The sequence below is a fragment of the Stegostoma tigrinum genome, chromosome 31 (genome assembly GCF_030684315.1).
Source record: "Stegostoma tigrinum isolate sSteTig4 chromosome 31, sSteTig4.hap1, whole genome shotgun sequence".
NCBI classification, from domain to species: domain Eukaryota; kingdom Metazoa; phylum Chordata; class Chondrichthyes; order Orectolobiformes; family Stegostomatidae; genus Stegostoma; species Stegostoma tigrinum.
In genome coordinates this window covers 4562916-4590241 of record NC_081384.1, presented here as the reverse complement: position 1 = coordinate 4590241, position 27326 = coordinate 4562916, and the positions used below count along the sequence as shown (strand labels likewise).

The 27326-nt window shown below is 64.6% G+C and overlaps 1 protein-coding gene across 1 annotated transcript in view; it reads right to left on the bottom strand.

Annotated features, from left to right (window-relative positions):
• The window catches only part of ube2z (ubiquitin-conjugating enzyme E2Z), an 84998-nt gene extending 59780 nt beyond the window's left edge, over positions 1-25218 (bottom strand). Inside the window, exon 1 of the mRNA XM_048560606.2 lies at positions 25039-25218. Coding sequence (XP_048416563.1) covers positions 25039-25208 — 170 coding nt within the window. The 5' untranslated portion in view covers positions 25209-25218. The remainder of the gene's footprint in view (positions 1-25038) is intronic.
• Positions 25219-27326: the final 2108 nt, after the last annotated feature.

Below are 27326 nucleotides of genomic sequence, written 5' to 3'. Positions count from 1 at the left end.
CTCTCTCTCCTCCCCGCTCTCTCTCTCGCCCATCTCTCTCTCCTCCTCTCCTCCCTGCTCTCTCTTCCTCGTCCCCTCTCTCTCCTCCCCGCTCTCTCTCTCGCCCGTCTCTGTCTCTCCTCCTCTCCTCCCTGCTCTCTCCTCCCCGCTCTCTCTTCCTCGTCCCCTCTCTCTCCTCCCCGCTCTCTCTTCTCCCTGCTCTCTCTTCCTCGTCCCCTCTCTCTCCTCCCCGCTCTCTCTTCCTCGTCCCCTCTCTCTCTCGCCCGTCTCTCTCTCCTCCTCTCCTCACTGCTCTCTCTTCCTCGTCCCCTCTCTCTCCCTCGTCCCCTCTCTCTCCTCCCCACTCTCTCTCGCCCGTCTCTCTCTCTCCTCCTCTCCTCCCTGCTCTCTCTTCCTCGTCCCCTCTCTCTCCTCTCCGCTCTCTCCTGCCCGCTCTCTCCTACCCGTCCCCGCTCTCTCTTCCTCGTCCCCTCTCTCTCTTCCTCGTCCCCTCTCTCTCCTCCCCGTCCCCTCTCTCTCCTCCCCGTCCCCTCTCTCTCCGCCCCGTCCCCTCTCTCTCCTCCCCGTCCCCTCTCTTCCTCGTCCCCTCTCTCTCCTCCCCGCTCTCTCTTCCTCGTCCCCTCTCTCTCCTCCCCGCTCTGTCTTCCTCGTCCCCTCTCTCTCCTCCCCGCTCTCTCGTCCTCGTCCCCTCTCTCTCCTCCCCGCTCTCTCGTCCTCGTCCCCTCCCTCTCCTCCCCGCTCTCTCTTCCTCGTCCCCTCTCTCTCCTCCCCGCTCTCTCTTCCTCGTCCCCTCTCTCTCCTCCCCGCTCTCTCTTCCTCGTCCCCTCTCGCTCCTCCCCGCTGTCTCTCTCGCCCGTCTCTCTCTCCTCCTCTCCTCCCTGCTCTCTCTTCCTCGTCCCCTCTCTCTCCTCCCCGCTCTCTCTCTCGTTCGTCTCTCTCTCTCTCCTCCTCTCCTCCCTGCTCTCTCCTCCCCGCTCTCTCTTCCTCGACTCCTCTCTCTCGTCCCCTCTCTCTCCTCCCCGTCCCCTCTCTCTCCTCCCCGTCCCCTCTCTCTCCTCCCCGCTCTCTCTTCCTCGTCCCCTCTCTCTCTTCCTCGTCCCCTCTCTCTCCTCCCCGCTCTCTCTTCCTCGTCCCCTCTCACTCCCTCGTCCCCTCTCTCTCCTCCCCGCTCTCTCTTCCTCGTCTCCTCTCTCTCCTCCCCGTCCCCTCTCTCTCCTCCCCGTCCCCTCTCTCTCCTCCCCGTCCCCTCTCTCTCCTCCCCGTCCCCTCTCTCTCCGCCCCGTCCCCTCTCTCTCCGCCCCGTCCCCTCTCTCTCCGCCCCGTCCCCTCTCTTCCTCGTCCCTCTCTCTCCTCCCCGCTCTCTCTTCCTCGTCCCCTCTCTCTCCTCCCCGCTCTGTCTTCCTCGTCCCCTCTCTCTCCTCCCCGCTCTCTCGTCCTCGTCCCCTCTCTCTCCTCCCCGCTCTCTCGTCCTCGTCCCCTCCCTCTCCTCCCCGCTCTCTCTTCCTCGTCCCCTCTCTCTCCTCCCCGCTCTCTCTTCCTCGTCCCCTCTCTCTCCTCCCCGCTCTCTCTTCCTCGTCCCCTCTCGCTCCTCCCCGCTGTCTCTCTCGCCCGTCTCTCTCTCCTCCTCTCCTCCCTGCTCTCTCTTCCTCGTCCCCTCTCTCTCCTCCCCGCTCTCTCTCTCGTTCGTCTCTCTCTCTCTCCTCCTCTCCTCCCTGCTCTCTCCTCCCCGCTCTCTCTTCCTCGTCTCCTCTCTCTCGTCCCCTCTCTCTCCTCCCCGTCCCCTCTCTCTCCTCCCCGTCCCCTCTCTCTCCTCCCCGCTCTCTCTTCCTCGTCCCCTCTCTCTCTTCCTCGTCCCCTCTCTCTCCTCCCCGCTCTCTCTTCCTCGTCCCCTCTCACTCCCTCGTCCCCTCTCTCTCCTCCCCGCTCTCTCCTCCCCGTCCCCTCTCTCTCCTCCCCGCTCCCTCGTCCTCGGCCCCTCTCTCTCCTCCCCGCTCTCTCTTCCTCGTCCCCTCTCTCTCCTCCCCGCTCTCTCGTCCTCGTCCCCACTCTCTCCTCCCCGCTCTCTCGTCCTCGTCCCCTCTCTCTCCTCCCCGCTCTCTCGTCCTCGTCCCCTCTCTCTCCTCCCCGCTCTCTCTTCCTCGTCCCCTCTCTCTCCTCCCCGCTCTCTCTTCCTCGTCCTCTCTCTCTCTTCCCCGCTCTCTCGTCCTCGTCCCCTCTCTCTCCTCCCCGCTCTCTCTTCCTCGTCCCCTCTCTCTCGTCCCCGCTCTCTCCTCCCCGTCCCCCCTCTCTCTTCCTCGTCCCCTCTCTGTCCTCCCCGTCCCCTCTCTCTCCTCCCATCCCCTCTCTCTCCTCCCCGCTCTCTCTTCCTCGTCCCCTCTCTCTCCTCCCCGCTCTCTCTTCCTCGTCCCCGCTCTCTCTTCCTCGTCCCCTCTCACTCCCTCGTCCCCTCTCTCTCCTCCCCGCTCTCTCTTCCTCGTCCCCTCTCTCTCCTCCCCGCTCTCTCGTCCTCGGCCCCTCTCTCTCCTCCCCGCTCCCTCGTCCTCGTCCCCTCTCTCTCCTCCCCGCTCTCTCGTCCTCGTCCCCACTCTCTCCTCCCCGCTCTCTCGTCCTCGTCCCCTCTCTCTCCTCCCCGCTCTCTCGTCCTCGTCCCCTCTCTCTCCTCCCCGCTCTCTCTTCCTCGTCCCCTCTCTCTCCTCCCCGCTCTCTCTTCCTTCTCTTCCTTCGTCCTCTCTCTCTCCTCCCCGCTCTCTCGTCCTCGTCCCCTCCCTCTCCTCCCCGCTCTCTCGTCCTCGTCCCCTCTCTCTCCTCCCCGCTCTCTCTTCCTCGTCCCCTCTCTCTCCTCCCCGCTCTCTCTTCCTCGTCCCCTCTCTCTCCTCCCCGCTCTCTCTTCCACGTCCCCTCTCTCTCGTCCCCGCTCTCTCCTCCCCGTCCCCTCTCTCTCTTCCTCGTCCCCTCTCTGTCCTCCCCGTCCCCTCTCTCTCCTCCCCGTCCCCTCTCTCTCCTCCCCGCTCTCTCTTCCTCGTCCCCTCTCTCTCCTCCCCGCTCTCTCTTCCTCGTCCCCGCTCTCTCTTCCTCGTCCCCTCTCACTCCCGTGTCCCCTCTCTCTCCCTCGTCCCCTCTCTCTCCTCCCCGCTCTCTCTTCCTCGTCCCCTCTCTCTCCTCCCCGCTCTCTCGTCCTCGGCCCCTCTCTCTCCTCCCCGCTCCCTCGTCCTCGTCCCCTCTCTCTCCTCCCCGCTCTCTCGTCCTCATCCCCTCTCTCTCCTCCCCGCTCTCTCGTCCTCGTCCCCTCTCTCTCCTCCCCGCTCTCTCGTCCTCGTCCCCTCTCTCTCCTCCCCGCTCTCTCTTCCTCGTCCCCTCTCTCTCCTCCCCGCTCTCTCTTCCTCATCCCCTCTCTCTCCTCCCCGCTCTCTCGTCCTCGTCCCCTCTCTCTCCTCCCCGCTCTCTCGTCCTCGTCCCCTCTCTCTCCTCCCCGCTCTCTCTTCCTCGTCCCCTCTCTCTCCTCCCCGCTCTCTCTTCCTCGTCCCCTCTCTCTCCTCCCCGCTCTCTCGTCCTCGTCCCCTCTCTCTCCTCCCCGCTCTCTCGTCCTCGTCCCCTCTCTCTCTCTTCCTCGTCCCCTCTCTCTCTCCCTCGACCCCTCTCTCTCCTCCCCGCTCTCTCTTCCTCGTCCCCTCTCTCTCCTCCCCGCTCTCTCTTCCTCGTCCCCTCTCTCTCCTCCCACTCTCTCTCTCGCCCGTCTCTCTCTCCTCCTCTCCCTTCCTCGTCCCCTCTCTCTCCCTCGTCCCCTCTCTCTCCTCCCCGCTCTCTCTCTCGCCCATCTCTCTCTCCTCCTCTCCTCCCTGCTCTCTCTTCCTCGTCCCCTCTCTCTCCTCCCCGCTCTCTCTCTCGCCCGTCTCTGTCTCTCCTCCTCTCCTCCCTGCTCTCTCCTCCCCGCTCTCTCTTCCTCGTCCCCTCTCTCTCCTCCCCGCTCTCTCTTCTCCCTGCTCTCTCTTCCTCGTCCCCTCTCTCTCCTCCCCGCTCTCTCGTCCTTGTCCCCTCTCTCTCCTCCCAGCTCTCTCTCTTCCTCGTCCCCTCTCTCTCCTCCCCGCTCTCTCTTCCTCGTCCCCTCTCGATCCTCCAGCTCTCTCTTCCTCGTCCCCTCTCTCTCCTCCCCGCTCTCTCTTCCTCGTCCCCTCTCTCTCCTCCCCGCTCTCTCTTCCTCGTCCCCTCTCTCTCCTCCCCGCTCTCTCTTCCTCGTCCCCTCTCTCTCCTCCCCACTCTCTCTTCCTCGTCCCTTCTCTCTCCTCCCCTCTCTCTCCTCCCCGTCCCCTCTCTCTCCTCCCCGCTCTCTCTTCCTCGTCCCCTCTCTCTCCCTCGTCCCCTCTCTCTCCTCCCCGCTCTCTCTTCCTCGTCCCCTCTCTCTCCTCCTCGTCCCCTCTCTCTCCTCCCCGTCCCCTCTCTCTCCTCCCCGTCCCCTCTCTCTCCTCCCCGTCCCCTCTCTCTCCTCCCGTCCCCTCTCTCTCCTCCCCGTCCCCTCTCTCTCCTCCCCGTCCCCTCTCTCTCCTCCCCGTCCCCTCTCTCTCCTCCCCGTCCCCTCTCTCTCCTCCCCGGCCCCTCTCTCTCCTCCCCGGCCCCTCTCTCTCTCCTCCCCGGCCCCTCTCTCTCCTCCCCGGCCCCTCTCTCTCCTCCCCGGCCCCTCGCTCTCCTCCCCGGCCCCTCTCTCTCCTCCCCGGCCCCTCTCTCTCCTCCCCGTCCCCTCTCTCTCCTCCACGCTCTCTCCTCCCCGTCCCCTCTCTCTCCTCCCCGTCCCCTCCCTCTCCTCCCCGCTCTCTCTCGTCCCCGTCCCCTCCCTCTCCTCCCCGCTCTCTCTTCTTCGTCCCCGCTCTCTCTTCCTCGTCCCCTCTCTCTCCTCCCCGCTCTCTCTTCCTCGTCCCCTCTCTCTCCTCCCCGTCCCCTCTCTCTCCTCCCCGTCCCCTCTCTCTCCTACCCGCTCTCTCGTCCTTGTCCCCTCTCTCTCCTCCCCGCTCTCTCTCTTCCTCGTCCCCTCTCTCTCCTCCCCGCTCTCTCTCTTCCTCGTCCCCTCTCTCTCCTCCCCGCTCTCTCTTCCTCGTCCCCTCTCTCTCCTCCCCGCTCTCTCTTCCTCGTCCCCTCTCTCTCCTCCCCGCTCTCTCGTCCTCGTCCCCTCTCTCTCTCTTCCTCGCCCCCTCTCTCTCTCCCTCGACCCCTCTCTCTCCTCCCCGCTCTCTCTTCCTCGTCCCCTCTCTCTCCTCCCCGCTCTCTCTTCCTCGTCCCCTCTCTCTCCTCCCCGCTCTCTCTTCCTCGTCCCCTCTCTCTCCTCCCCGCTCTCTCTTCCTCGTCCCCTCTCTCTCCTCCCCGCTCTCTCGTCCTCGTCCCCTCTCTCTCCTCCCCGCTCTCTCTCCTCCCCGCTCTCTCTTCCTCGTCCCCTCTCTCTCCTCCCCGCTCTCTCTTCCTCGTCCCCTCTCTCTCCTCCCCGCTCTCTCGTCCTCGTCCCCTCCCTCTCCTCCCCGCTCTCTCGTCCTCGTCCCCTCTCTCTCCTCCCCGCTCTCTCTTCCTCGTCCCCTCTCTCTCCTCCCCGCTCTCTCTTCCTCGTCCCCTCTCTCTCCTCCCCGCTCTCTCTTCCTCGTCCCCTCTCTCTCCTCCCCGCTCTCTCTTCCTCGTCCCCTCTCTCTCCTCCCCGCTCTCTCTTCCTCGTCCCCTCTCTCTCGTCCCCGCTCTCTCCTCCCCGTCCCCTCTCTCTCTTCCTCGTCCCCTCTCTCTCCTCCCCGTCCCCTCTCTCTCCTCCCCGTCCCCTCTCTCTCCTCCCCGCTCTCTCTTCCTCGTCCCCTCTCTCTCCTCCCCGATCTCTCTTCCTCGTCCCCGCTCTCTCTTCCTCGTCCCCTCTCACTCCCTCGTCCCCTCTCTCTCCCTCGTCCCCTCTCTCTCCTCCCCGCTCTCTCTTCCTCGTCCCCTCTCTCTCCTCCCCGCTCCCTCGTCCTCGGCCCCTCTCTCTCCTCCCCGCTCCCTCGTCCTCGTCCCCACTCTCTCCTCCCCGCTCTCTCGTCCTCGTCCCCTCTCTCTCCTCCCCGCTCTCTCGTCCTCGTCCCCTCTCTCTCCTCCCCGCTCTCTCGTCCTCGTCCCCTCTCTCTCCTCCCCGCTCTCTCTTCCTCGTCCCCTCTCTCTCCTCCCCGCTCTCTCTTCCTCGTCCTCTCTCTCTCCTCCCCGCTCTCTCGTCCTCGTCCCCTCCCTCTCCTCCCCGCTCTCTCGTCCTCGTCCCCTCTCTCTCCTCCCCGGTCTCTCTTCCTCGTCCCCTCTCTCTCCTCCCCGCTCTCTCTTCCTCGTCCCCTCTCTCTCCTCCCCGCTCTCTCTTCCTCGTCCCCTCTCTCTCCTCCCCGCTCTCTCTTCCTCGTCCCCTCTCACTCCTCCCCGCTCTCTCTTCCTCGTCCCCTCTCTCTCCTCCCCGCTCTCTCTTCCTCGTCCCCTCTCCCTCGTCCCCGCTCTCTCCTCCCCGTCCCCTCTCTCTCTTCCTCGTCCCCTCTCTGTCCTCCCCGTCCCCTCTCTCTCCTCCCCGTCCCCTCTCACTCCTCCCCGCTCTCTCTTCCTCGTCCCCTCTCTCTCCTCCCCGCTCTCTCTTCCTCGTCCCCGCTCTCTCTTCCTCGTCCCCTCTCACTCCCTCGTCCCCTCTCTCTCCCTCGTCCCCTCTCTCTCCTCCCCGCTCTCTCTTCCTCGTCCCCTCTCTCTCCTCCCCGCTCTCTCGTCCTCGGCCCCTCTCTCTCCTCCCCGCTCCCTCGTCCTCGTCCCCTCTCTCTCCTCCCCGCTCTCTCGTCCTCATCCCCTCTCTCTCCTCCCCGCTCTCTCGTCCTCGTCCCCTCTCTCTCCTCCCCGCTCTCTCTCTCTCGCCCGTCTCTCTCTCCTCCTCTCCTCCCTGCTCTCTCTTCCTCGTCCCCTCTCTCTCCCTCGCCCATCTCTCTGTCCTCCTCTCCTCCCTGCTCTCTCTTCCTCGTCCCCTCTCTCTCCTCCCCGCTCTCCCTCTCGGCCGTCTCTCTCTCTCCTCCTCCCCGCTCTCTCTTCCTCGTCCCCTCTCTCTCCTCCCCGCTCTCTCTTCCTCGTCCCCTCTCTCTCCTCCCCGCTGTCTCTTCCTCGTCCCCTCTCTCTCCTCCCCGCTCTCTCGTCCTCGTCCCCTCTCTCTCTCCCTCGACCCCTCTCTCTCCTCCCCGCTCTCTCTTCCTCGTCCCCTCTCTCTCCTCCCCGCTCTCTCTTCCTCGTCCCCTCTCTCTCCTCCCCACTCTCTCTCTCGCCCGTCTCTCTCTCCTCCTCTCCTCCCTGCTCTCTCTTCCTCGTCCCCTCTCTCTCCCTCGTCCGCTCTCTCTCTCGCCCATCTCTCTCTCCTCCTCTCCTCCCTGCTCTCTCTTCCTCGTCCCCTCTCTCTCCTCCCCGCTCTCTCTCTCGCCCGTCTCTGTCTCTCCTCCTCTCCTCCCTGCTCTCTCCTCCCCGCTCTCTCTTCCTCGTCCCCTCTCTCTCCTCCCCGCTCTCTCTTCTCCCTGCTCTCTCTTCCTCGTCCCCTCTCTCTCCTCCCCGCTCTCTCTTCCTCGTCCCCTCTCTCTCTCGCCCGTCTCTCTCTCCTCCTCTCCTCACTGCTCTCTCTTCCTCGTCCCCTCTCTCTCCCTCGTCCCCTCTCTCTCCTCCCCACTCTCTCTCGCCCGTCTCTCTCTCTCCTCCTCTCCTCCCTGCTCTCTCTTCCTCGTCCCCTCTCTCTCCTCTCCGCTCTCTCCTGCCCGCTCTCTCCTCCCCGTCCCCGCTCTCTCTTCCTCGTCCCCTCTCTCTCGTCCCCGCTCTCTCCTCCCCGTCCCCTCTCTCTCTTCCTCGTCCCCTCTCTGTCCTCCCCGTCCCCTCTCTCTCCTCCCCGTCCCCTCTCTCTCCTCCCCGCTCTCTCTTCCTCGTCCCCTCTCTCTCCTCCCCGATCTCTCTTCCTCGTCCCCGCTCTCTCTTCCTCGTCCCCTCTCACTCCCTCGTCCCCTCTCTCTCCCTCGTCCCCTCTCTCTCCTCCCCGCTCTCTCTTCCTCGTCCCCTCTCTCTCCTCCCCGCTCCCTCGTCCTCGGCCCCTCTCTCTCCTCCCCGCTCCCTCGTCCTCGTCCCCACTCTCTCCTCCCCGCTCTCTCGTCCTCGTCCCCTCTCTCTCCTCCCCGCTCTCTCGTCCTCGTCCCCTCTCTCTCCTCCCCGCTCTCTCGTCCTCGTCCCCTCTCTCTCCTCCCCGCTCTCTCTTCCTCGTCCCCTCTCTCTCCTCCCCGCTCTCTCTTCCTCGTCCTCTCTCTCTCCTCCCCGCTCTCTCGTCCTCGTCCCCCTCCCTCTCCTCCCCGCTCTCTCGTCCTCGTCCCCTCTCTCTCCTCCCCGGTCTCTCTTCCTCGTCCCCTCTCTCTCCTCCCCGCTCTCTCTTCCTCGTCCCCTCTCTCTCCTCCCCGCTCTCTCTTCCTCGTCCCCTCTCTCTCCTCCCCGCTCTCTCTTCCTCGTCCCCTCTCACTCCTCCCCGCTCTCTCTTCCTCGTCCCCTCTCTCTCCTCCCCGCTCTCTCTTCCTCGTCCCCTCTCCCTCGTCCCCGCTCTCTCCTCCCCGTCCCCTCTCTCTCTTCCTCGTCCCCTCTCTGTCCTCCCCGTCCCCTCTCTCTCCTCCCCGTCCCCTCTCACTCCTCCCCGCTCTCTCTTCCTCGTCCCCTCTCTCTCCTCCCCGCTCTCTCTTCCTCGTCCCCGCTCTCTCTTCCTCGTCCCCTCTCACTCCCTCGTCCCCTCTCTCTCCCTCGTCCCCTCTCTCTCCTCCCCGCTCTCTCTTCCTCGTCCCCTCTCTCTCCTCCCCGCTCTCCTCGTCCTCGGCCCCTCTCTCTCCTCCCCGCTCCCTCGTCCTCGTCCCCTCTCTCTCCTCCCCGCTCTCTCGTCCTCATCCCCTCTCTCTCCTCCCCGCTCTCTCGTCCTCGTCCCCTCTCTCTCCTCCCCGCTCTCTCGTCCTCGTCCCCTCTCTCTCCTCCCCGCTCTCTCTTCCTCGTCCCCTCTCTCTCCTCCCCGCTCTCTCTTCCTCGTCCCCTCTCTCTCCTCCCCGCTCTCTCGTCCTCGTCCCCTCTCTCTCCTCCCCGCTCTCTCGTCCTCGTCCCCTCTCTCTCCTCCCCGCTCTCTCTTCCTCGTCCCCTCTCTCTCCTCCCCGCTCTCTCTTCCTCGTCCCCTCTCTCGCCTCCCCGCTCTCTCTTCCTCGTCCCCTCTCTCTCCTCCCCGCTCTCTCTTCCTCGTCCCCTCTCTCTCCTCCCCGCTCTCTCTTCCTCGTCCCCTCTCTCTCCTCCCCGCTCTCTCTCTCTCGCCCGTCTCTCTCTCCTCCTCTCCTCCCTGCTCTCTCTTCCTCGTCCCCTCTCTCTCCCTCGCCCATCTCTCTGTCCTCCTCTCCTCCCTGCTCTCTCTTCCTCGTCCCCTCTCTCTCCTCCCCGCTCTCCCTCTCGGCCGTCTCTCTCTCTCCTCCTCCCCGCTCTCTCTTCCTCGTCCCCTCTCTCTCCTCCCCGCTCTCTCTTCCTCGTCCCCTCTCTCTCCCTCCCCGCTGTCTCTTCCTCGTCCCCTCTCTCTCCTCCCCGCTCTCTCGTCCTCGTCCCCTCTCTCTCTCCCTCGACCCCTCTCTCTCCTCCCCGCTCTCTCTTCCTCGTCCCCTCTCTCTCCTCCCCGCTCTCTCTTCCTCGTCCCCTCTCTCTCCTCCCCACTCTCTCTCTCGCCCGTCTCTCTCTCCTCCTCTCCTCCCTGCTCTCTCTTCCTCGTCCCCTCTCTCTCCCTCGTCCGCTCTCTCTCTCGCCCATCTCTCTCTCCTCCTCTCCTCCCTGCTCTCTCTTCCTCGTCCCCTCTCTCTCCTCCCCGCTCTCTCTCTCGCCCGTCTCTGTCTCTCCTCCTCTCCTCCCTGCTCTCTCCTCCCCGCTCTCTCTTCCTCGTCCCCTCTCTCTCCTCCCCGCTCTCTCTTCTCCCTGCTCTCTCTTCCTCGTCCCCTCTCTCTCCTCCCCGCTCTCTCTTCCTCGTCCCCTCTCTCTCTCGCCCGTCTCTCTCTCCTCCTCTCCTCACTGCTCTCTCTTCCTCGTCCCCTCTCTCTCCCTCGTCCCCTCTCTCTCCTCCCCACTCTCTCTCGCCCGTCTCTCTCTCTCCTCCTCTCCTCCCTGCTCTCTCTTCCTCGTCCCCTCTCTCTCCTCTCCGCTCTCTCCTGCCCGCTCTCTCCTCCCCGTCCCCGCTCTCTCTTCCTCGTCCCCTCTCTCTCTTCCTCGTCCCCTCTCTCTCCTCCCCGTCCCCTCTCTCTCCTCCCCGTCCCCTCTCTCTCCGCCCCGTCCCCTCTCTCTCCGCCCCGTCCCCTCTCTTCCTCGTCCCCTCTCTCTCCTCCCCGCTCTCTCTTCCTCGTCCCCTCTCTCTCCTCCCCGCTCTGTCTTCCTCGTCCCCTCTCTCTCCTCCCCGCTCTCTCGTCCTCGTCCCCTCTCTCTCCTCCCCGCTCTCTCGTCCTCGTCCCCTCCCGCTCCTCCCCGCTCTCTCTTCCTCGTCCCCTCTCTCTCCTCCCCGCTCTCTCTTCCTCGTCCCCTCTCTCTCCTCCCCGCTCTCTCTTCCTCGTCCCCTCTCTCTCCTCCCCGCTGTCTCTCTCGCCCGTCTCTCTCTCCTCCTCTCCTCCCTGCTCTCTCTTCCTCGTCCCCTCTCTCTCCCTCGTCCCCTCTCTCTCCTCCCCGCTCTCTCTCTCGCTCGTCTCTCTCTCTCTCCTCCTCTCCTCCCTGCTCTCTCCTCCCCGCTCTCTCTTCCTCGTCTCCTCTCTCTCGTCCCCTCTCTCTCCTCCCCGTCCCCTCTCTCTCCTCCCCGCTCTCTCTTCCTCGTCCCCTCTCTCTCTTCCTCGTCCCCTCTCTCTCCTCCCCGCTCTCTCTTCCTCGTCCCCTCTCACTCCCTCGTCCCCTCTCTCTCCTCCCCGCTCTCTCTTCCTCGTCCCCTCTCTCTCCTCCCCGCTCTGTCTTCCTCGTCCCCTCTCTCTCCTCCCCGCTCTCTCGTCCTCGTCCCCTCTCTCTCCTCCCCGTCCCCTCTCTCTCCTCCCCGCTCTCTCTTCCTCGTCCCCTCTCTCTCCTCGTCCCCTCTCTCTCCTCCCCGCTCTCTCGTCCTCGTCCCCTCTCTCTCCTCCCCGCTCTCTCCTCCCCGTCCCCTCTCTCTCCTCCCCATCCCCTCTCTCTCCTCCCCGCTCTCTCTTCCTCGTCCCCTCTCTCTCCTCCCCGCTCTCTCTTGCTCGTCCCCGCTCTCTCTTCCTCGTCCCCTCTCACTCCCTCGTCCCCTCTCTCTCCCTCGTCCCCTCTCTCTCCTCCCCGCTCTCTCTTCCTCGTCCCCTCTCTCTCCTCCCCGCTCTCTCGTCCTCGGCCCCTCTCTCTCCTCCCCGCTCCCTCGTCCTCGTCCCCTCTCTCTCCTCCCCGCTCTCTCGTCCTCGTCCCCACTCTCTCCTCCCCGCTCTCTCGTCCTCGTCCCCTCTCTCTCCTCCCCGCTCTCTCGTCCTCGTCCCCTCTCTCTCCTCCCCGCTCTCTCTTCCTCGTCCCCTCTCTCTCCTCCCCGCTCTCTCTTCCTCGTCCTCTCACTCTCCTCCCCGCTCTCTCGTCCTCGTCCCCTCCCTCTCCTCCCCGCTCTCTCGTCCTCGTCCCCTCTCTCTCCTCCCCGCTCTCTCTTCCTCGTCCCCTCTCTCTCCTCCCCGCTCTCTCTTCCTCGTCCCCTCTCTCTCCTCCCCGCTCTCTCTTCCTCGTCCCCTCTCTCTCCTCACCGCTCTCTCTTCCACGTCGCCTCTCTCTCGTCCCCGCTCTCTCCTCCCCGTCCCCTCTCTCTCTTCCTCGTCCCCTCTCTGTCCTCCCCGTCCCCTCTCTCTCCTCCCCGTCCCCTCTCTCTCCTCCCCGCTCTCTCTTCCTCGTCCCCTCTCTCTCCTCCCCGCTCTCTCTTCCTCGTCCCCGCTCTCTCTTCCTCGTCCCCTCTCACTCCCTCGTCCCCTCTCTCTCCCTCGTCCCCTCTCTCTCCTCCCCGCTCTCTCTTCCTCGTCCCCTCTCTCTCCTCCCCGCTCTCTCGTCCTCGGCCCCTCTCTCTCCTCCCCGCTCCCTCGTCCTCGGCCCCTCTCTCTCCTCCCCGCTCTCTCGTCCTCATCCCCTCTCTCTCCTCCCCGCTCTCTCGTCCTCGTCCCCTCTCTCTCCTCCCCGCTCTCTCGTCCTCGTCCCCTCTCTCTCCTCCCCGCTCTCTCTTCCTCGTCCCCTCTCTCTCCTCCCCGCTCTCTCTTCCTCGTCCCCTCTCTCTCCTCCCCGCTCTCTCGTCCTCGTCCCCTCTCTCTCCTCCCCGCTCTCTCGTCCTCGTCCCCTCTCTCTCCTCCCCGCTCTCTCTTCCTCGTCCCCTCTCTCTCCTCCCCGCTCTCTCTTCCTCGTCCCCTCTCTCTCCTCCCCGCTCTCTCGTCCTCGTCCCCTCTCTCTCTCTTCCTCGTCCCCTCTCTCTCCTCCCCGCTCTCTCTTCCTCGTCCCCTCTCTCTCCTCCCCGCTCTCTCTTCCTCGTCCCCTCTCTCTCCTCCCCACTCTCTCTCTCGCCCGTCTCTCTCTCCTCCTCTCCTCCCTGCTCTCTCTTCCTCGTCCCCTCTCTCTCCCTCGTCCCCTCTCTCTCCTCCCCGCTCTCTCTCTCGCCCATCTCTCTCTCCTCCTCTCCTCCCTGCTCTCTCTTCCTCGTCCCCTCTCTCTCCTCCCCGCTCTCTCTCTCGCCCGTCTCTGTCTCTCCTCCTCTCCTCCCTGCTCTCTCCTCCCCGCTCTCTCTTCCTCGTCCCCTCTCTCTCCTCCCCGCTCTCTCTTCTCCCTGCTCTCTCTTCCTCGTCCCCTCTCTCTCCTCCCCGCTCTCTCGTCCTTGTCCCCTCTCTCTCCTCCCAGCTCTCTCTCTTCCTCGTCCCCTCTCTCTCCTCCCCGCTCTCTCTTCCTCGTCCCCTCTCTCTTCCTCGTCCCCTCTCTCTCCTCCCCGCTCTCTCTTCCTCGTCCCCTCTCGATCCTCCCAGCTCTCTCTTCCTCGTCCCCTCTCTCTCCTCCCCGCTCTCTCTTCCTCGTCCCCTCTCTCTCCTCCCCGCTCTCTCTTCCTCGTCCCCTCTCTCTCCTCCCCGCTCTCTCTTCCTCGTCCCCTCTCTCTCCTCCCCGCTCTCTCTTCCTCGTCCCCTCTCTCTCCTCCCTGTCCCCTCTCTCTCCTCCCCGCTCTCTCTTCCTCGTCCCCTCTCTCTCCCTCGTCCCCTCTCTCTCTTCCTCGTCCCCTCTCTCTCCTCCCCGCTCTCTCTTCCTCGTCCCCTCTCTCTCCTCCCCGTCCCCTCTCTCTCCTCCCCGCTCTCTCCTCCCCGTCCCCTCTCTCTCCTCCCCGTCCCCTCTCTCTCCTCCCCGTCCCCTCTCTCTCCTCCCCGTCCCCTCTCTCTCCTCCCCGTCCCCTCTCTCTCCTCCCCTCTCTCTCCTCCCCGTCCCCTCTCTCTCCTCCCCGGCCCCTCTCTCTCCTCCCCGTCCCCTCTCTCTCCTCCACGCTCTCTCCTCCCCGTCCCCTGTCTCTCCTCCCCGTCCCCTCCCTCTCCTCCCCGCTCTCTCTTCTTCGTCCCCGCTCTCTCTTCCCCGTCCCCTCTCTCTCCTCCCCGTCCCCTCCCTCTCCTCCCCGCTCTCTCTTCTTCGTCCCCGCTCTCTCTTCCTCGTCCCCTCTCTCTCCTCCCCGCTCTCTCTTCCTCGTCCCCTCTCTCTCCTCCCCGTCCCCTCTCTCTCCTCCCCGTCCCCTCTCTCTCCTACACGCTCTCTCGTCCTTGTCCCCTCTCTCTCCTCCCCGCTCTCTCTCTTCCTCGTCCCCTCTCTCTCCTCCCCGCTCTCTCTCTTCCTCGTCCCCTCTCTCTCCTCCCCGCTCTCTCTCTTCCTCGTCCCCTCTCTCTCCTCCCCGCTCTCTCTTCCTCGTCCCCTCTCTCTCCTCCCCGCTCTCTCTTCCTCGTCCCCTCTCTCTCCTCCCCGCTCTCTCGTCCTCGTCCCCTCTCTCTCTCTTCCTCGTCCCCTCTCTCTCTCCCTCGACCCCTCTCTCTCCTCCCCGCTCTCTCTTCCTCGTCCCCTCTCTCTCCTCCCCGCTCTCTCTTCCTCGTCCCCTCTCTCTCCTCCCCGCTCTCTCTTCCTCGTCCCCTCTCTCTCCTCCCCGCTCTCTCGTCCTCGTCCCCTCTCTCTCCTCCCCGCTCTCTCGTCCTCGTCCCCTCTCTCTCCTCCCCGCTCTCTCTTCCTCGTCCCCTCTCTCTCCTCCCCGCTCTCTCTTCCTCGTCCCCTCTCTCTCCTCCCCGCTCTCTCTTCCTCGTCCCCTCTCTCTCCTCCCCGCTCTCTCGTCCTCGTCCCCTCCCTCTCCTCCCCGCTCTCTCGTCCTCGTCCCCTCTCTCTCCTCCCCGCTCTCTCTTCATCGTCCCCTCTCTCTCCTCCCCGCTCTCTCTTCCTCGTCCCCTCTCTCTCCTCCCCGCTCTCTCTTCCTCGTCCCCTCTCTCTCCTCCCCGCTCTCTCTTCCTCGTCCCCTCTCACTCCTCCCCGCTCTCTCTTCCTCGTCCCCTCTCTCTCTCTCGCCCATCTCTCTGTCCTCCTCTCCTCCCTGCTCTCTCTTCCTCGTCCCCTCTCTCTCCTCCCCGCTCTCTCTCTCGGCCGTCTCTCTCTCTCCTCCTCCCCGCTCTCTCTTCCTCGTCCCCTCTCTCTCCTCCCCGCTCTCTCTTCCTCGTCCCCTCTCTCGTCCTCGTCCCCTCTCTCTCCTCCCCGCTCTCTCGTCCTCGTCCCCTCTCTCTCCTCCCCGCTCTCTCTCTTCCTCGTCCCCTCTCTCTCCCTCGACCCCTCTCTCTCCTCCCCGCTCTCTCTTCCTCGTCCCCTCTCTCTCCTCCCCGCTCTCTCTTCCTCGTCCCCTCTCTCTCCTCCCCGCTCTCTCTCTCGCCCGTCTCTCTCTCCTCCTCTCCTCCCTGCTCTCTCTTCCTCGTCCCCTCTCTCTCCCTCGTCCCCTCTCTCTCCTCCCCGCTCTCTCTCTCGCCCATCTCTCTCTCCTCCTCTCCTCCCTGCTCTCTCTTCCTCGTCCCCTCTCTCTCCTCCCCGCTCTCTCTCTCGCCCGTCTCTGTCTCTCCTCCTCTCCTCCCCTCTCTCTCCTCCCCGCTCTCTCTTCTCCCTGCTCTCTCTTCCTCGTCCCCTCTCTCTCCTCCCCGCTCTCTCGTCCTTGTCCCCTCTCTCTCCTCCCCGCTCTCTCTTCCTCGTCCCCTCTCTCTTCCTCGTCCCCTCTCTCTCCTCCCCGCTCTCTCTTCCTCGTCCCCTCTCTCTCCTCCCCGCTCTCTTTTCCTCGTCCCCTCTCTCTCCTCCCCGCTCTCTCTTCCTCGTCCCCTCTCTCTCCTCCCCGCTCTCTCTTCCTCGTCCCCTCTCTCTCCTCCCCGCTCTCTCTTCCTCGTCCCCTCTCTCTCCTGCCCGCTCTCTCTTCCTCGACCCCTCTCTCTCCTCCACTCTCTCTCCTCCCCGTCCCCTCTCTCTCCTCCCCGCTCTCTCTTCCTCGTCCCCTCTCTCTCCTCCCCGCTCTCTCTTCCTCGTCCCCTCTCTCTCCTCCCCGCTCTCTCTCTTCCCCGTCCCCTCTCTCTCCTCCCCGCTCTCTCGTCCTCGTCCCCTCTCTCTCCTCCCCGTCCCCTCTCTCTCCTCCCCGCTCTCTCTTCCTCGTCCCCTCTCTCTCCTCCCCGTTCTCTCTTCCTCGTCGCCTCTCTCTCCTCCCTGCGCTCTCTTCCTCGTCCCCTCTCTCTCTCCTCCCCGTTCTCTCTTCCTCGTCGCCTCTCTCTCCTCCCTGCGCTCTCTTCCTCGTCCCCTCTCTCTCCTCCCCGCTCTCTCGTCCTCGTCCCCGCTCTCTCCTCCCCGCTCTCTCTCTTCCTCGTCCCCTCTCTCTCCTCCCCGCTCTCTCTTCCTCGTCGCCTCTCTCTCCTCCCCGCTCTCTCTTCCTCGTCCCCTCTCTCTCCTCCCCGCTCTCTCTTCCTCGTCCCCTCTCTCTCCTCCCCGCTCTCTCTTCCCCCCGCTCTCTCTTCCTCGTCCCCTCTCTCTCCTCCCCGCTCTCTCTTCCTCGTCCCCACTCTCTCCTCCCCGCTCTCTCTTCCTCGTCCCCTCTCTCTCCTCCCCGCTCTCTCTTCCTCGTCCCCTCTCTCTCCTCCCCGCTCTCTCTTCCTCGTCCCCTCTCTCTCCTCCCCGCTCTCTCTTCCTCGTCCCCTCTCTCTCCTCCCCGCTCTCTCTTCCTCGTCCCCTCTCTCTCCTCCCCGCTCTCTCTTCCTCGTCCCCTCTCTCTCCTCCCCGCTCTCTCCTCCTCTCCTCCGTGCTCTCTCATCCTCGTCCCCTCTCTCTCCTCCCCGCTCTCTCTTCCTCGTCCCCTCTCTCTCTTCCTCGTCCCCTCTCTCTCTTCCTCGTCCCCTCTCTCTCCTCCCCGTCCCCTCTCTCTCCTCCCCGTCCCCTCTCTCTCCTCCCCGTCCCCTCTCTCTCCTCCCCGTCCCCTCTCTCTCCTCCCCGTCCCCTCTCTCTCCTCCCCGTCCCCTCTCTCTCCTCCCCGTCCCCTCTCTCTCCTCCCCGTCCCCTCTCTCTCCTCCCCGTCCCCTCTCTCTCCTCCCCGTCCCCTCTCTCTCCTCCCCGTCCCCTCTCTCTCCTCCCCGTCCCCTCTCTCTCCTCCCCGTCCCCTCTCTCTCCTCCCCGTCCCCTCTCTCTCCTCCCCGTCCCCTCTCTCTCCTCCCCGTCCCCTCTCTCTCCTCCCCGCTCTCTCTTCCTCGTCCCCTCTCTCTCCTCCCCGCTCTCTCTTCCTCGTCACCTCTCTCTCCTCCCTGCGCTCTCTTCCTCGTCCCCTCTCTCTCCTCCCCGCTCTCTCGTCCTCGTCCCCTCTCTCTCCTCCCCGCTCTCTCTCTTCCTCGTCCCCTCTCTCTCCTCCCAGCTCTCTCTTCCTCGTCCCCTCTCTCTCCTCCCCGCTCTCTCTTCCTCGTCCCCTCTCTCTCCTCCCCGCTCTCTCTTCCTCGTCCCCTCACTCTCCTCCCCGCTCTCTCTTCCTCGTCCCCTCTCTCTCCTCCCCGCTCTCTCTTCCTCGTCCCCTCTCTCTCCTCCCCGCTCTCTCTTCCTCGTCCCCTCTCTCTCCTCCCCGCTCTCTCTTCCTCGTCCCCTCTCTCTCCTCCCCGCTCTCTCTTCCTCGTCCCCTCTCTCTCCTCCCCGCTCTCTCTTCCTCGTCCCCTCTCTCTCCTCCCCGCTCTCTCTTCCTCGTCCCCTCTCTCTCCTCCCCGCTCTCTCTTCCTCGTCCCCTCTCTCTCCTCCCCGCTCTCTCTTCCTCGTCCCCTCTCTCTCCTCCCCGTCCCCTCTCTCTCCTCCCCGCTCTCTCTTCCTCGTCCCCTCTCTCTCCTCCCCGCTCTCTCTTCCTCGTCCCCTCTCTCTCCTCCCCGCTCTCTCTTCCTCGTCCCCTCTCTCTCCTCCCCGCTCTCTCTTCCTCGTCCCCTCTCTCTCCTCCCCGCTCTCTCTTCCTCGTCCCCTCTCTTCCTCATCCCCTCTCTCTCCTCCCCGCTCTCTCCTCCCCGTCCCCTCTCTCTCCTCCCCGTCCCCTCTCTCTCCTCCCCGCTCTCTCTCTCCTCCCCGCTCTCTCTCGTCCCCGTCCACTCCCTCTCCTCCCCGCTCTCTCTTCCTTGTCCCCGCTCTCTCTTCCTCGTCCCCTCTCTCTTCCTCGTCCCCTCTCTCACCTCCCCGTCCCCTCTCTCTCCTCCCCGTCCCCTCTCTCTCCTCCCCGTCCCCTCTCTCTCCTCCCCGTCCCCTCTCTCTCCTCCCCGTCCCCTCTCTCTCCTCCCCGTCCCCTCTCTCTCCTCCCCGTCCCCTCTCTCTCCTCCCCGCTCTCTCTTCCTCGTCCCCTCTCTCTCCTCCCCGCTCTCTCTTCCTCGTCACCTCTCTCTCCTCCCTGCGCTCTCTTCCTCGTCCCCTCTCTCTCCTCCCCGCTCTCTCGTCCTCGTCCCCTCTCTCTCCTCCCCGCTCTCTCTCTTCCTCGTCCCCTCTCTCTCCTCCCAGCTCTCTCTTCCTCGTCCCCTCTCTCTCCTCCCCGCTCTCTCTTCCTCGTCCCCTCTCTCTCCTCCCCGCTCTCTCTTCCTCGTCCCCTCACTCTCCTCCCCGCTCTCTCTTCCTCGTCCCCTCTCTCTCCTCCCCGCTCTCTCTTCCTCGTCCCCTCTCTCTCCTCCCCGCTCTCTCTTCCTCGTCCCCTCTCTCTCCTCCCCGCTCTCTCTTCCTCGTCCCCTCTCTCTCCTCCCCGCTCTCTCTTCCTCGTCCCCTCTCTCTCCTCCCCGCTCTCTCTTCCTCGTCCCCTCTCTCTCCTCCCCGCTCTCTCTTCCTCGTCCCCTCTCTCTCCTCCCCGCTCTCTCTTCCTCGTCCCCTCTCTCTCCTCCCCGCTCTCTCTTCCTCGTCCCCTCTCTCTCCTCCCCGTCCCCTCTCTCTCCTCCCCGCTCTCTCTTCCTCGTCCCCTCTCTCTCCTCCCCGCTCTCTCTTCCTCGTCCCCTCTCTCTCCTCCCCGCTCTCTCTTCCTCGTCCCCTCTCTCTCCTCCCCGCTCTCTCTTCCTCGTCCCCTCTCTCTCCTCCCCGCTCTCTCTTCCTCGTCCCCTCTCTTCCTCATCCCCTCTCTCTCCTCCCCGCGCTCTCCTCCCCGTCCCCTCTCTCTCCTCCCCTTCCCCTCTCTCTCCTCCCCGCTCTCTCTCGTCCCCGTCCACTCCCTCTCCTCCCCGCTCTCTCTTCCTTGTCCCCGCTCTCTCTTCCTCGTCCCCTCTCTCTTCCTCGTCCCCTCTCTCACCTCCCCGTCCCCTCTCTCTCCTCCCCGTCCCCTCTCTCTCCTCCCCGTCCCCTCTCTCTCCTCCCCGTCCCCTCTCTCTCCTCCCCGCTCTCTCTTCCTCGTCCCCTCTCTCTCCTCCCCGTCCCCTCTCTCTCCTCCCCGTCCCCTCTCTCTCCTCCCCGCTCTCTCTTCCTCGTCCCCTCTCTCTCCTCCCCGTCCCCTCTCTCTCCTGCCCGCTCGCTCTTCCTCGTCCCCTCTCTCTCCTCCCCGTCCCCTCTCTCTCCTCCCCGCTCTCTCTTCCTCGTCCCCTCTCTCTCCTCCCCGTCCCCTCTCTCTCCTCCCCGCTCTCTCTTCCTCGTCCCCTCTCTCTCCTCCCCGTCCCCTCTCTCTCCTCCCCGCTCTCTCTTCCTCGTCCCCTCTCTCTCCTCCCCGTCCCCTCTCTCTCCTCCCCGTCCCCTCTCTCTCCTCCCCGTCCCCTCTCTCTCCTCCCCGTCCCCTCTCTCTCCTCCCTGTCCCCTCTCTCTCCTCCCCGTCCCCTCTCTCTCCTCCCCGCTCTCTCTTCCTCGTCCCCTCTCTCTCCTCCCCGTCCCCTCTCTCTCCTCCCCGCTCTCTCTTCCTCGTCCCCTCTCTCTCCTCCCCGTCCCCTCTCTCTCCTCCCCGTCCCCTCTCTCTCCTCCCCGTCCCCTCTCTCTCCTCCCCGCTCGCTCTTCCTCGTCCCCTCTCTCTCCTCCCCGCTCTCTCTTCCTCGTCCCCTCTCTCTCCTCCCCGTCCCCCCTCTCTCCTCCCCGCTCTCTCTTCCTCGTCCCCTCTCTCTCCTCCCCGTCCCCTCTCTCTCCTCCCCGCTCTCTCTTCCTCGTCCCCTCTCTCTCCTCCCCGTCCCCCCTCTCTCCTCCCCGCTCTCTCTTCCTCGTCCCCTCTCTCTCCTCCCCGTCCCCCCCTCTCCTCCCCGCTCTCTCTTCCTCGTCCCCTCTCTCTCCTCCCCGTCCCCTCTCTCTCCTCCCCGTCCCCTCTCTCTCCTCCCCGCTCTCTCTTCCTCGTCCCCTCTCTCTCCTCCCCGTCCCCTCTCTCTCCTCCCCGCTCTCTCTTCCTCGTCCCCTCTCTCTCCTCCCCGTCCCCTCTCTCTCCTCCCCGCTCTCTCCTCCCCGTCCCCTCTCTCTCCTCCCCGTCCCCTCTCTCTCCTCCCCGTCCCCTCTCTCTCCTCCCCGTCCCCTCTCTCTCCTCCCCGTCCCCTCTCTCTCCTCCCCGTCCCCTCTCTCTCCTCCCCGCTCTCTCTTCCTCGTCCCCTCTCTCTCCTCCCCGTCCCCTCTCTCTCCTCCCCGCTCTCTCTTCCTCGTCCCCTCTCTCTCCTCCCCGTCCCCTCTCTCTCCTCCCCGCTCTCTCTTCCTCGTCCCCTCTCTCTCCTCCCCGCTCTCTCTTCCTCGTCCCCTCTCTCTCCTCCCCGTCCCCTCTCTCTCCTCCCCGTCCCCTCTCTCTCCTCCCCGTCCCCTCTCTCTCCTCCCCGCTCTCTCTTCCTCGTCCCCTCTCTCTCCTCCCCGTCCCCTCTCTCTCCCTCGTCCCCTCTCTCTCCTCCCCGTCCCCTCTCTCTCCTCCCCGCTCTCTCTTCCTCGTCCCCTCTCTCTCCTCCCCGTCCCCTCTCTCTCCTCCCCGTCCCCTCTCTCTCCTCCCCGTCCCCTCTCTCTCTTCCCCGTCCCCTCTCTCTCCTCCCCGTCCCCTCTCTCTCCTCCCCGTCCCCTCTCTCTCCTCCCCGTCCCCTCTCTCTCCTCCCCGTCCCCTCTCTCTCCTCCCCGTCCCCTCTCTCTCCTCCCCGTCCCCTCTCTCTCCTCCCCGTCCCCTCTCTCTCCTCCCCGTCCCCTCTCTCTCCTCCCCGTCCCCTCTCTCTCCTCCCCGCTCTCTCTTCCTCGTCCCCTCTCTCTCCTCCCCGCTCTCTCTTCCTCGTCACCTCTCTCTCCTCCCTGCGCTCTCTTCCTCGTCCCCTCTCTCTCCTCCCCGCTCTCTCGTCCTCGTCCCCTCTCTCTCCTCCCCGCTCTCTCTCTTCCTCGTCCCCTCTCTCTCCTCCCAGCTCTCTCTTCCTCGTCCCCTCTCTCTCCTCCCCGCTCTCTCTTCCTCGTCCCCTCTCTCTCCTCCCCGCTCTCTCTTCCTCGTCCCCTCACTCTCCTCCCCGCTCTCTCTTCCTCGTCCCCTCTCTCTCCTCCCCGCTCTCTCTTCCTCGTCCCCTCTCTCTCCTCCCCGCTCTCTCTTCCTCGTCCCCTCTCTCTCCTCCCCGCTCTCTCTTCCTCGTCCCCTCTCTCTCCTCCCCGCTCTCTCTTCCTCGTCCCCTCTCTCTCCTCCCCGCTCTCTCTTCCTCGTCCCCTCTCTCTCCTCCCTGCGCTCTCTTCCTCGTCCCCTCTCTCTCCTCCCCGCTCTCTCGTCCTCGTCCCCTCTCTCTCCTCCCCGCTCTCTCTCTTCCTCGTCCCCTCTCTCTCCTCCCAGCTCTCTCTTCCTCGTCCCCTCTCTCTCCTCCCCGCTCTCTCTTCCTCGTCCCCTCTCTCTCCTCCCCGCTCTCTCTTCCTCGTCCCCTCACTCTCCTCCCCGCTCTCTCTTCCTCGTCCCCTCTCTCTCCTCCCCGCTCTCTCTTCCTCGTCCCCTCTCTCTCCTCCCCGCTCTCTCTTCCTCGTCCCCTCTCTCTCCTCCCCGCTCTCTCTTCCTCGTCCCCTCTCTCTCCTCCCCGCTCTCTCTTCCTCGTCCCCTCTCTCTCCTCCCCGCTCTCTCTTCCTCGTCCCCTCTCTCTCCTCCCCGTCCCCTCTCTCTCCTCCCCGCTCTCTCTTCCTCGTCCCCTCTCTCTCCTCCCCGCTCTCTCTTCCTCGTCCCCTCTCTCTCCTCCCCGCTCTCTCTTCCTCGTCCCCTCTCTCTCCTCCCCGCTCTCTCTTCCTCGTCCCCTCTCTCTCCTCCCCGCTCTCTCTTCCTCGTCCCCTCTCTTCCTCATCCCCTCTCTCTCCTCCCCGCTCTCTCCTCCCCGTCCCCTCTCTCTCCTCCCCGTCCCCTCTCTCTCCTCCCCGCTCTCTCTCTCCTCCCCGCTCTCTCTCGTCCCCGTCCACTCCCTCTCCTCCCCGCTCTCTCTTCCTTGTCCCCGCTCTCTCTTCCTCGTCCCCTCTCTCTTCCTCGTCCCCTCTCTCACCTCCCCGTCCCCTCTCTCTCCTCCCCGTCCCCTCTCTCTCCTCCCCGTCCCCTCTCTCTCCTCCCCGTCCCCTCTCTCTCCTCCCCGTCCCCTCTCTCTCCTCCCCGTCCCCTCTCTCTCCTCCCCGTCCCCTCTCTCTCCTCCCCGTCCCCTCTCTCTCCTCCCCGTCCCCTCTCTCTCCTCCCCGCTCTCTCTTCCTCGTCCCCTCTCTCTCCTCCCCGCTCTCTCTTCCTCGTCACCTCTCTCTCCTCCCTGCGCTCTCTTCCTCGTCCCCTCTCTCTCCTCCCCGCTCTCTCGTCCTCGTCCCCTCTCTCTCCTCCCCGCTCTCTCTCTTCCTCGTCCCCTCTCTCTCCTCCCAGCTCTCTCTTCCTCGTCCCCTCTCTCTCCTCCCCGCTCTCTCTTCCTCGTCCCCTCTCTCTCCTCCCCGCTCTCTCTTCCTCGTCCCCTCACTCTCCTCCCCGCTCTCTCTTCCTCGTCCCCTCTCTCTCCTCCCCGCTCTCTCTTCCTCGTCCCCTCTCTCTCCTCCCCGCTCTCTCTTCCTCGTCCCCTCTCTCTCCTCCCCGCTCTCTCTTCCTCGTCCCCTCTCTCTCCTCCCCGCTCTCTCTTCCTCGTCCCCTCTCTCTCCTCCCCGCTCTCTCTTCCTCGTCCCCTCTCTCTCCTCCCCGCTCTCTCTTCCTCGTCCCCTCTCTCCTCCCCGCTCTCTCTTCCTCGTCCCCTCTCTCTCCTCCCCGCTCTCTCTTCCTCGTCCCCTCTCTCTCCTCCCCGTCCCCTCTCTCTCCTCCCCGCTCTCTCTTCCTCGTCCCCTCTCTCTCCTCCCCGCTCTCTCTTCCTCGTCCCCTCTCTCTCCTCCCCGCTCTCTCTTCCTCGTCCCCTCTCTCTCCTCCCCGCTCTCTCTTCCTCGTCCCCTCTCTCTCCTCCCCGCTCTCTCTTCCTCGTCCCCTCTCTTCCTCATCCCCTCTCTCTCCTCCCCGCTCTCTCCTCCCCGTCCCCTCTCTCTCCTCCCCTTCCCCTCTCTCTCCTCCCCGCTCTCTCTCGTCCCCGTCCACTCCCTCTCCTCCCCGCTCTCTCTTCCTTGTCCCCGCTCTCTCTTCCTCGTCCCCTCTCTCTTCCTCGTCCCCTCTCTCTTCCTCGTCCCCTCTCTCACCTCCCCGTCCCCTCTCTCTCCTCCCCGTCCCCTCTCTCTCCTCCCCGTCCCCTCTCTCTCCTCCCCGTCCCCTCTCTCTCCTCCCCGCTCTCTCTTCCTCGTCCCCTCTCTCTCCTCCCCGTCCCCTCTCTCTCCTCCCCGTCCCCTCTCTCTCCTCCCCGCTCTCTCTTCCTCGTCCCCTCTCTCTCCTCCCCGTCCCCTCTCTCTCCTCCCCGCTCGCTCTTCCTCGTCCCCTCTCTCTCCTCCCCGTCCCCTCTCTCTCCTCCCCGCTCTCTCTTCCTCGTCCCCTCTCTCTCCTCCCCGTCCCCTCTCTCTCCTCCCCGTCCCCTCTCTCTCCTCCCCGTCCCCTCTCTCTCCTCCCCGTCCCCTCTCTCTCCTCCCCGTCCCCTCTCTCTCCTCCCCGTCCCCTCTCTCTCCTCCCTGTCCCCTCTCTCTCCTCCCCGTCCCCTCTCTCTCCTCCCCGCTCTCTCTTCCTCGTCCCCTCTCTCTCCTCCCCGTCCCCTCTCTCTCCTCCCCGCTCTCTCTTCCTCGTCCCCTCTCTCTCCTCCCCGTCCCCTCTCTCTCCTCCCCGCTCTCTCTTCCTCGTCCCCTCTCTCTCCTCCCCGTCCCCTCTCTCTCCTCCCCGTCCCCTCTCTCTCCTCCCCGTCCCCTCTCTCTCCTCCCCGCTCGCTCTTCCTCGTCCCCTCTCTCTCCTCCCCGTCCCCTCTCTCTCCTCCCCGCTCTCTCTTCCTCGTCCCCTCTCTCTCCTCCCCGTCCCCCCTCTCTCCTCCCCGCTCTCTCTTCCTCGTCCCCTCTCTCTCCTCCCCGTCCCCTCTCTCTCCTCCCCGCTCTCTCTTCCTCGTCCCCTCTCTCTCCTCCCCGTCCCCCCTCTCTCCTCCCCGCTCTCTCTTCCTCGTCCCCTCTCTCTCCTCCCCGTCCCCCCTCTCTCCTCCCCGCTCTCTCTTCCTCGTCCCCTCTCTCTCCTCCCCGTCCCCTCTCTCTCCTCCCCGTCCCCTCTCTCTCCTCCCCGCTCTCTCTTCCTCGTCCCCTCTCTCTCCTCCCCGTCCCCTCTCTCTCCTCCCCGCTCTCTCTTCCTCGTCCCCTCTCTCTCCTCCCCGTCCCCTCTCTCTCCTCCCCTCTCTCTCCTCCCCGTCCCCTCTCTCTCCTCCCCGTCCCCTCTCTCTCCTCCCCGTCCCCTCTCTCTCCTCCCCGTCCCCTCTCTCTCCTCCCCGTCCCCTCTCTCTCCTCCCCGCTCTCTCTTCCTCGTCCCCTCTCTCTCCTCCCCGTCCCCTCTCTCTCCTCCCCGCTCTCTCTTCCTCGTCCCCTCTCTCTCCTCCCCGTCCCCTCTCTCTCCTCCCCGCTCTCTCTTCCTCGTCCCCTCTCTCTCCTCCCCGCTCTCTCTTCCTCGTCCCCTCTCTCTCCTCCCCGCTCTCTCTTCCTCGTCCCCTCTCTCTCCTCCCCGTCCCCTCTCTCTCCTCCCCGTCCCCTCTCTCTCCTCCCCGTCCCCTCTCTCTCCTCCCCGTCCCCTCTCTCTCCTCCCCGCTCTCTCTTCCTCGTCCCCTCTCTCTCCTCCCCGTCCCCTCTCTCTCCCTCGTCCCCTCTCTCTCCTCCCCGTCCCCTCTCTCTCCTCCCCGCTCTCTCTTCCTCGTCCCCTCTCTCTCCTCCCCGCTCTCTCTTCCTCGTCCCCTCTCTCTCCTCCCCGCTCTCTCTTTATCGTCCCCTCTCTCTCCTCCCCGCTCTCTCTTCCTCGTCCCCTCTCTCGTCCTCTCCGCTCTCTCTTCCTCGTCCACTCTCTCTCTCTTTCTCACCCCTCTCCCTGCTCTCTCCTCCCCGCTCTCTCTCTCTCAGCTCTCGCGCCCCTCTCTCTCTCTCCCCACATCCCTCTCTCCCTCTCCCCCTCCCTGCTTTCTCCCCCCTCCCCACTGTCTCTCTTTCTCTCCCTCCCTCATCCTACTCCCCCTCTCCCCTCCTTCCTCCCTCCTCAGGGTGGTTTTTAACCTTTTGATGCGGAGTAGACAGGGCTGTGAGGGCTTCTCGCTATCCCAGTCGGTGCTGAGGGTCGGGTCCCAGGATGTTGCCTGAAGTTGGCTCAGGAGGCCGGTTGCCACCGAGCCGGTGCCTGGTAACAGAATCGGGCTCACGCTCTCCTCCAACGGAGCTTCCGCCATGTTCCCCCGACTCCGGCCCTCACTACGCAGGCGCGGAAACCCCCTCCACCACCGCCGCCCGCTGGTAACTCCGGGTATCACACACCGCCAATAGTGCCACTCGCTGGTGACTCCGGGAATCATACTCCACCAATAGCGCCACCTATTGGTTGCACCCCGCCACAGAGAAGGCGCCCCTATGGAAGGAAGCTAAGAAGCGTCACCAGCCGGTGATCCTATGGTACTGTAATGAAAATGGGCAGGTTCCAGAATCTGAGATAACAAAGTGTGGAGCTGCATGAACACAGCAGGCCAAGCAGCATCTGAGGGGCACAAAAGCTGACGTTTCGGGCCTAGACCCTTCATGAGAGAGGGGGATGGGGTGAGGAAACTGGAATAAATAGGGAGAGAGGGGGAGGCGGACCGAAGATGGAGAGTAAAGAAGATAGGTGGAGAGGGTGTAGGTGGGGAGCTAGGGAGGGGATAGGTCAGTCCAGGGAAGACGGACAGGTCAAGGAGGTGGGATGAGGTTAGTAGGTAGCTGGGGGTGCGGCTTGGGGTGGGAGGAAGGGATGGGTGAGAGGAAGAACAGGTTAGGGAGGCAGAGACAGGTTGGACTGGTTTTGGGATGCAGTGGGTCGGGGGGAAGAGCTGGGCTGGTTGTGTGGTGCAGTGCGGGGAGGGGACGAACTGGGCTGGTTTTGGGATGCGGTGGGGGAAGGGGAGATTTTGAAGCTGGTGAAGTCCACATTGATACCATTGGGCTGCAGGGTTCCCAAGCGGAATATGAGTTGCTGTTCCTGCAACCTTTGGGTGGCATCATTGTGGCACTGCAGGAGGCCCATGATGGACATGTCATCTAAAGAATGGGAGGGGGAGTGAAAATGATTTGCGACTGGGAGGTGCAGTTGTTTATTGCGAACCGAGCAGAGGTGTTCTGCAAACCGCTTTGACCATCGACACCCTCATCCGCCTAGCCGAACTCGTCCTCACCCTCAACAACTTCTCTTTTGACTCCTCCCACTTCCTACAGACTAAGGGGGTGGCCATGGGCACCCGCATGGGCCCCAGCTATGCCTGCCTCTTTGTAGGTTACGTGGAACAGTCCCTCTTCCGCACCTACACAGGCCCCTTACCCCACCTCTTCCTCCGGTACATTGATGACTGTATCGGCACCTCACATTTCATTATCTTTCATTCAATTCTGCTTTGGCGCAATATTTCATCCTATTCTCAAGCCCTTCACCTATAACAAGGTCACTCATTGCACCAGCTTTTCCAAGAAACAGAAATTAAATCAATAACGAATCAGTTTCTCTAGCATTGGCGGTATTTTGCTGTTATAAATTAACCAGTTTGGTTTCAGGAAACAAGTGGCATGTATTAGGGGCTGTGTGAAATCAAACATCAATTCGTAGCTGTAATATGCAATTATGTGCATTCGTAGCCCAATCTCAAAGGCAGGAATCATATGTGTCGTAGGTTTCTGGGTCAAGTTGAGCTTCAGGGACTCGAGCACATGATCTCAGTGGACGTTAGAGTGTTGATTGAGGGAGAACTGTCTTGGTCGAAAATGAGATGATAAATTGAGGAATTATCAGCCATTGCATGGGCTAAAGATCAAGGACTGAAGGTTAAGGTTAACGTTTCAAATCCGATATGAGTCTTCGGAGTCAAATAGTGTAGGTTAGATGGGCTTCAGATTGGTATGACAGATAGGCACAACATCGAGGGCCAAAGGGCCTGTACTGTACTGTAATGTTCTATGTTCTATGAAATATTAATTTTGTTTTTCCCTCCAGAGACACTGGCAGACCTGCTGAGTTTCTCCAGTACTTTCAACGTTTCAGACTTCCACCATCCACAGTATTTCTGTCTTTTTTTTAATGATTCCCATGGAATATTTCAAAGATGAGTGGAGTGTTCTCCCAATAAAACAGCTAATTAGATTTTTAAAAAAGAATGGTTTTGGACTGAGGGCATTGCTGGCTCAGCCAGTGTTCATTCAGTGTCCTGAATGAGGTAATGGTGAGCTGTCTTGTTCAAACTATTGCAGTCTTCAGAGGCACAGGACCGTGCACAGCGCTTTATGGAAAAGCGTTCTAAGATTTTGTTCCAGTGATGGTACAGGAATGGAGA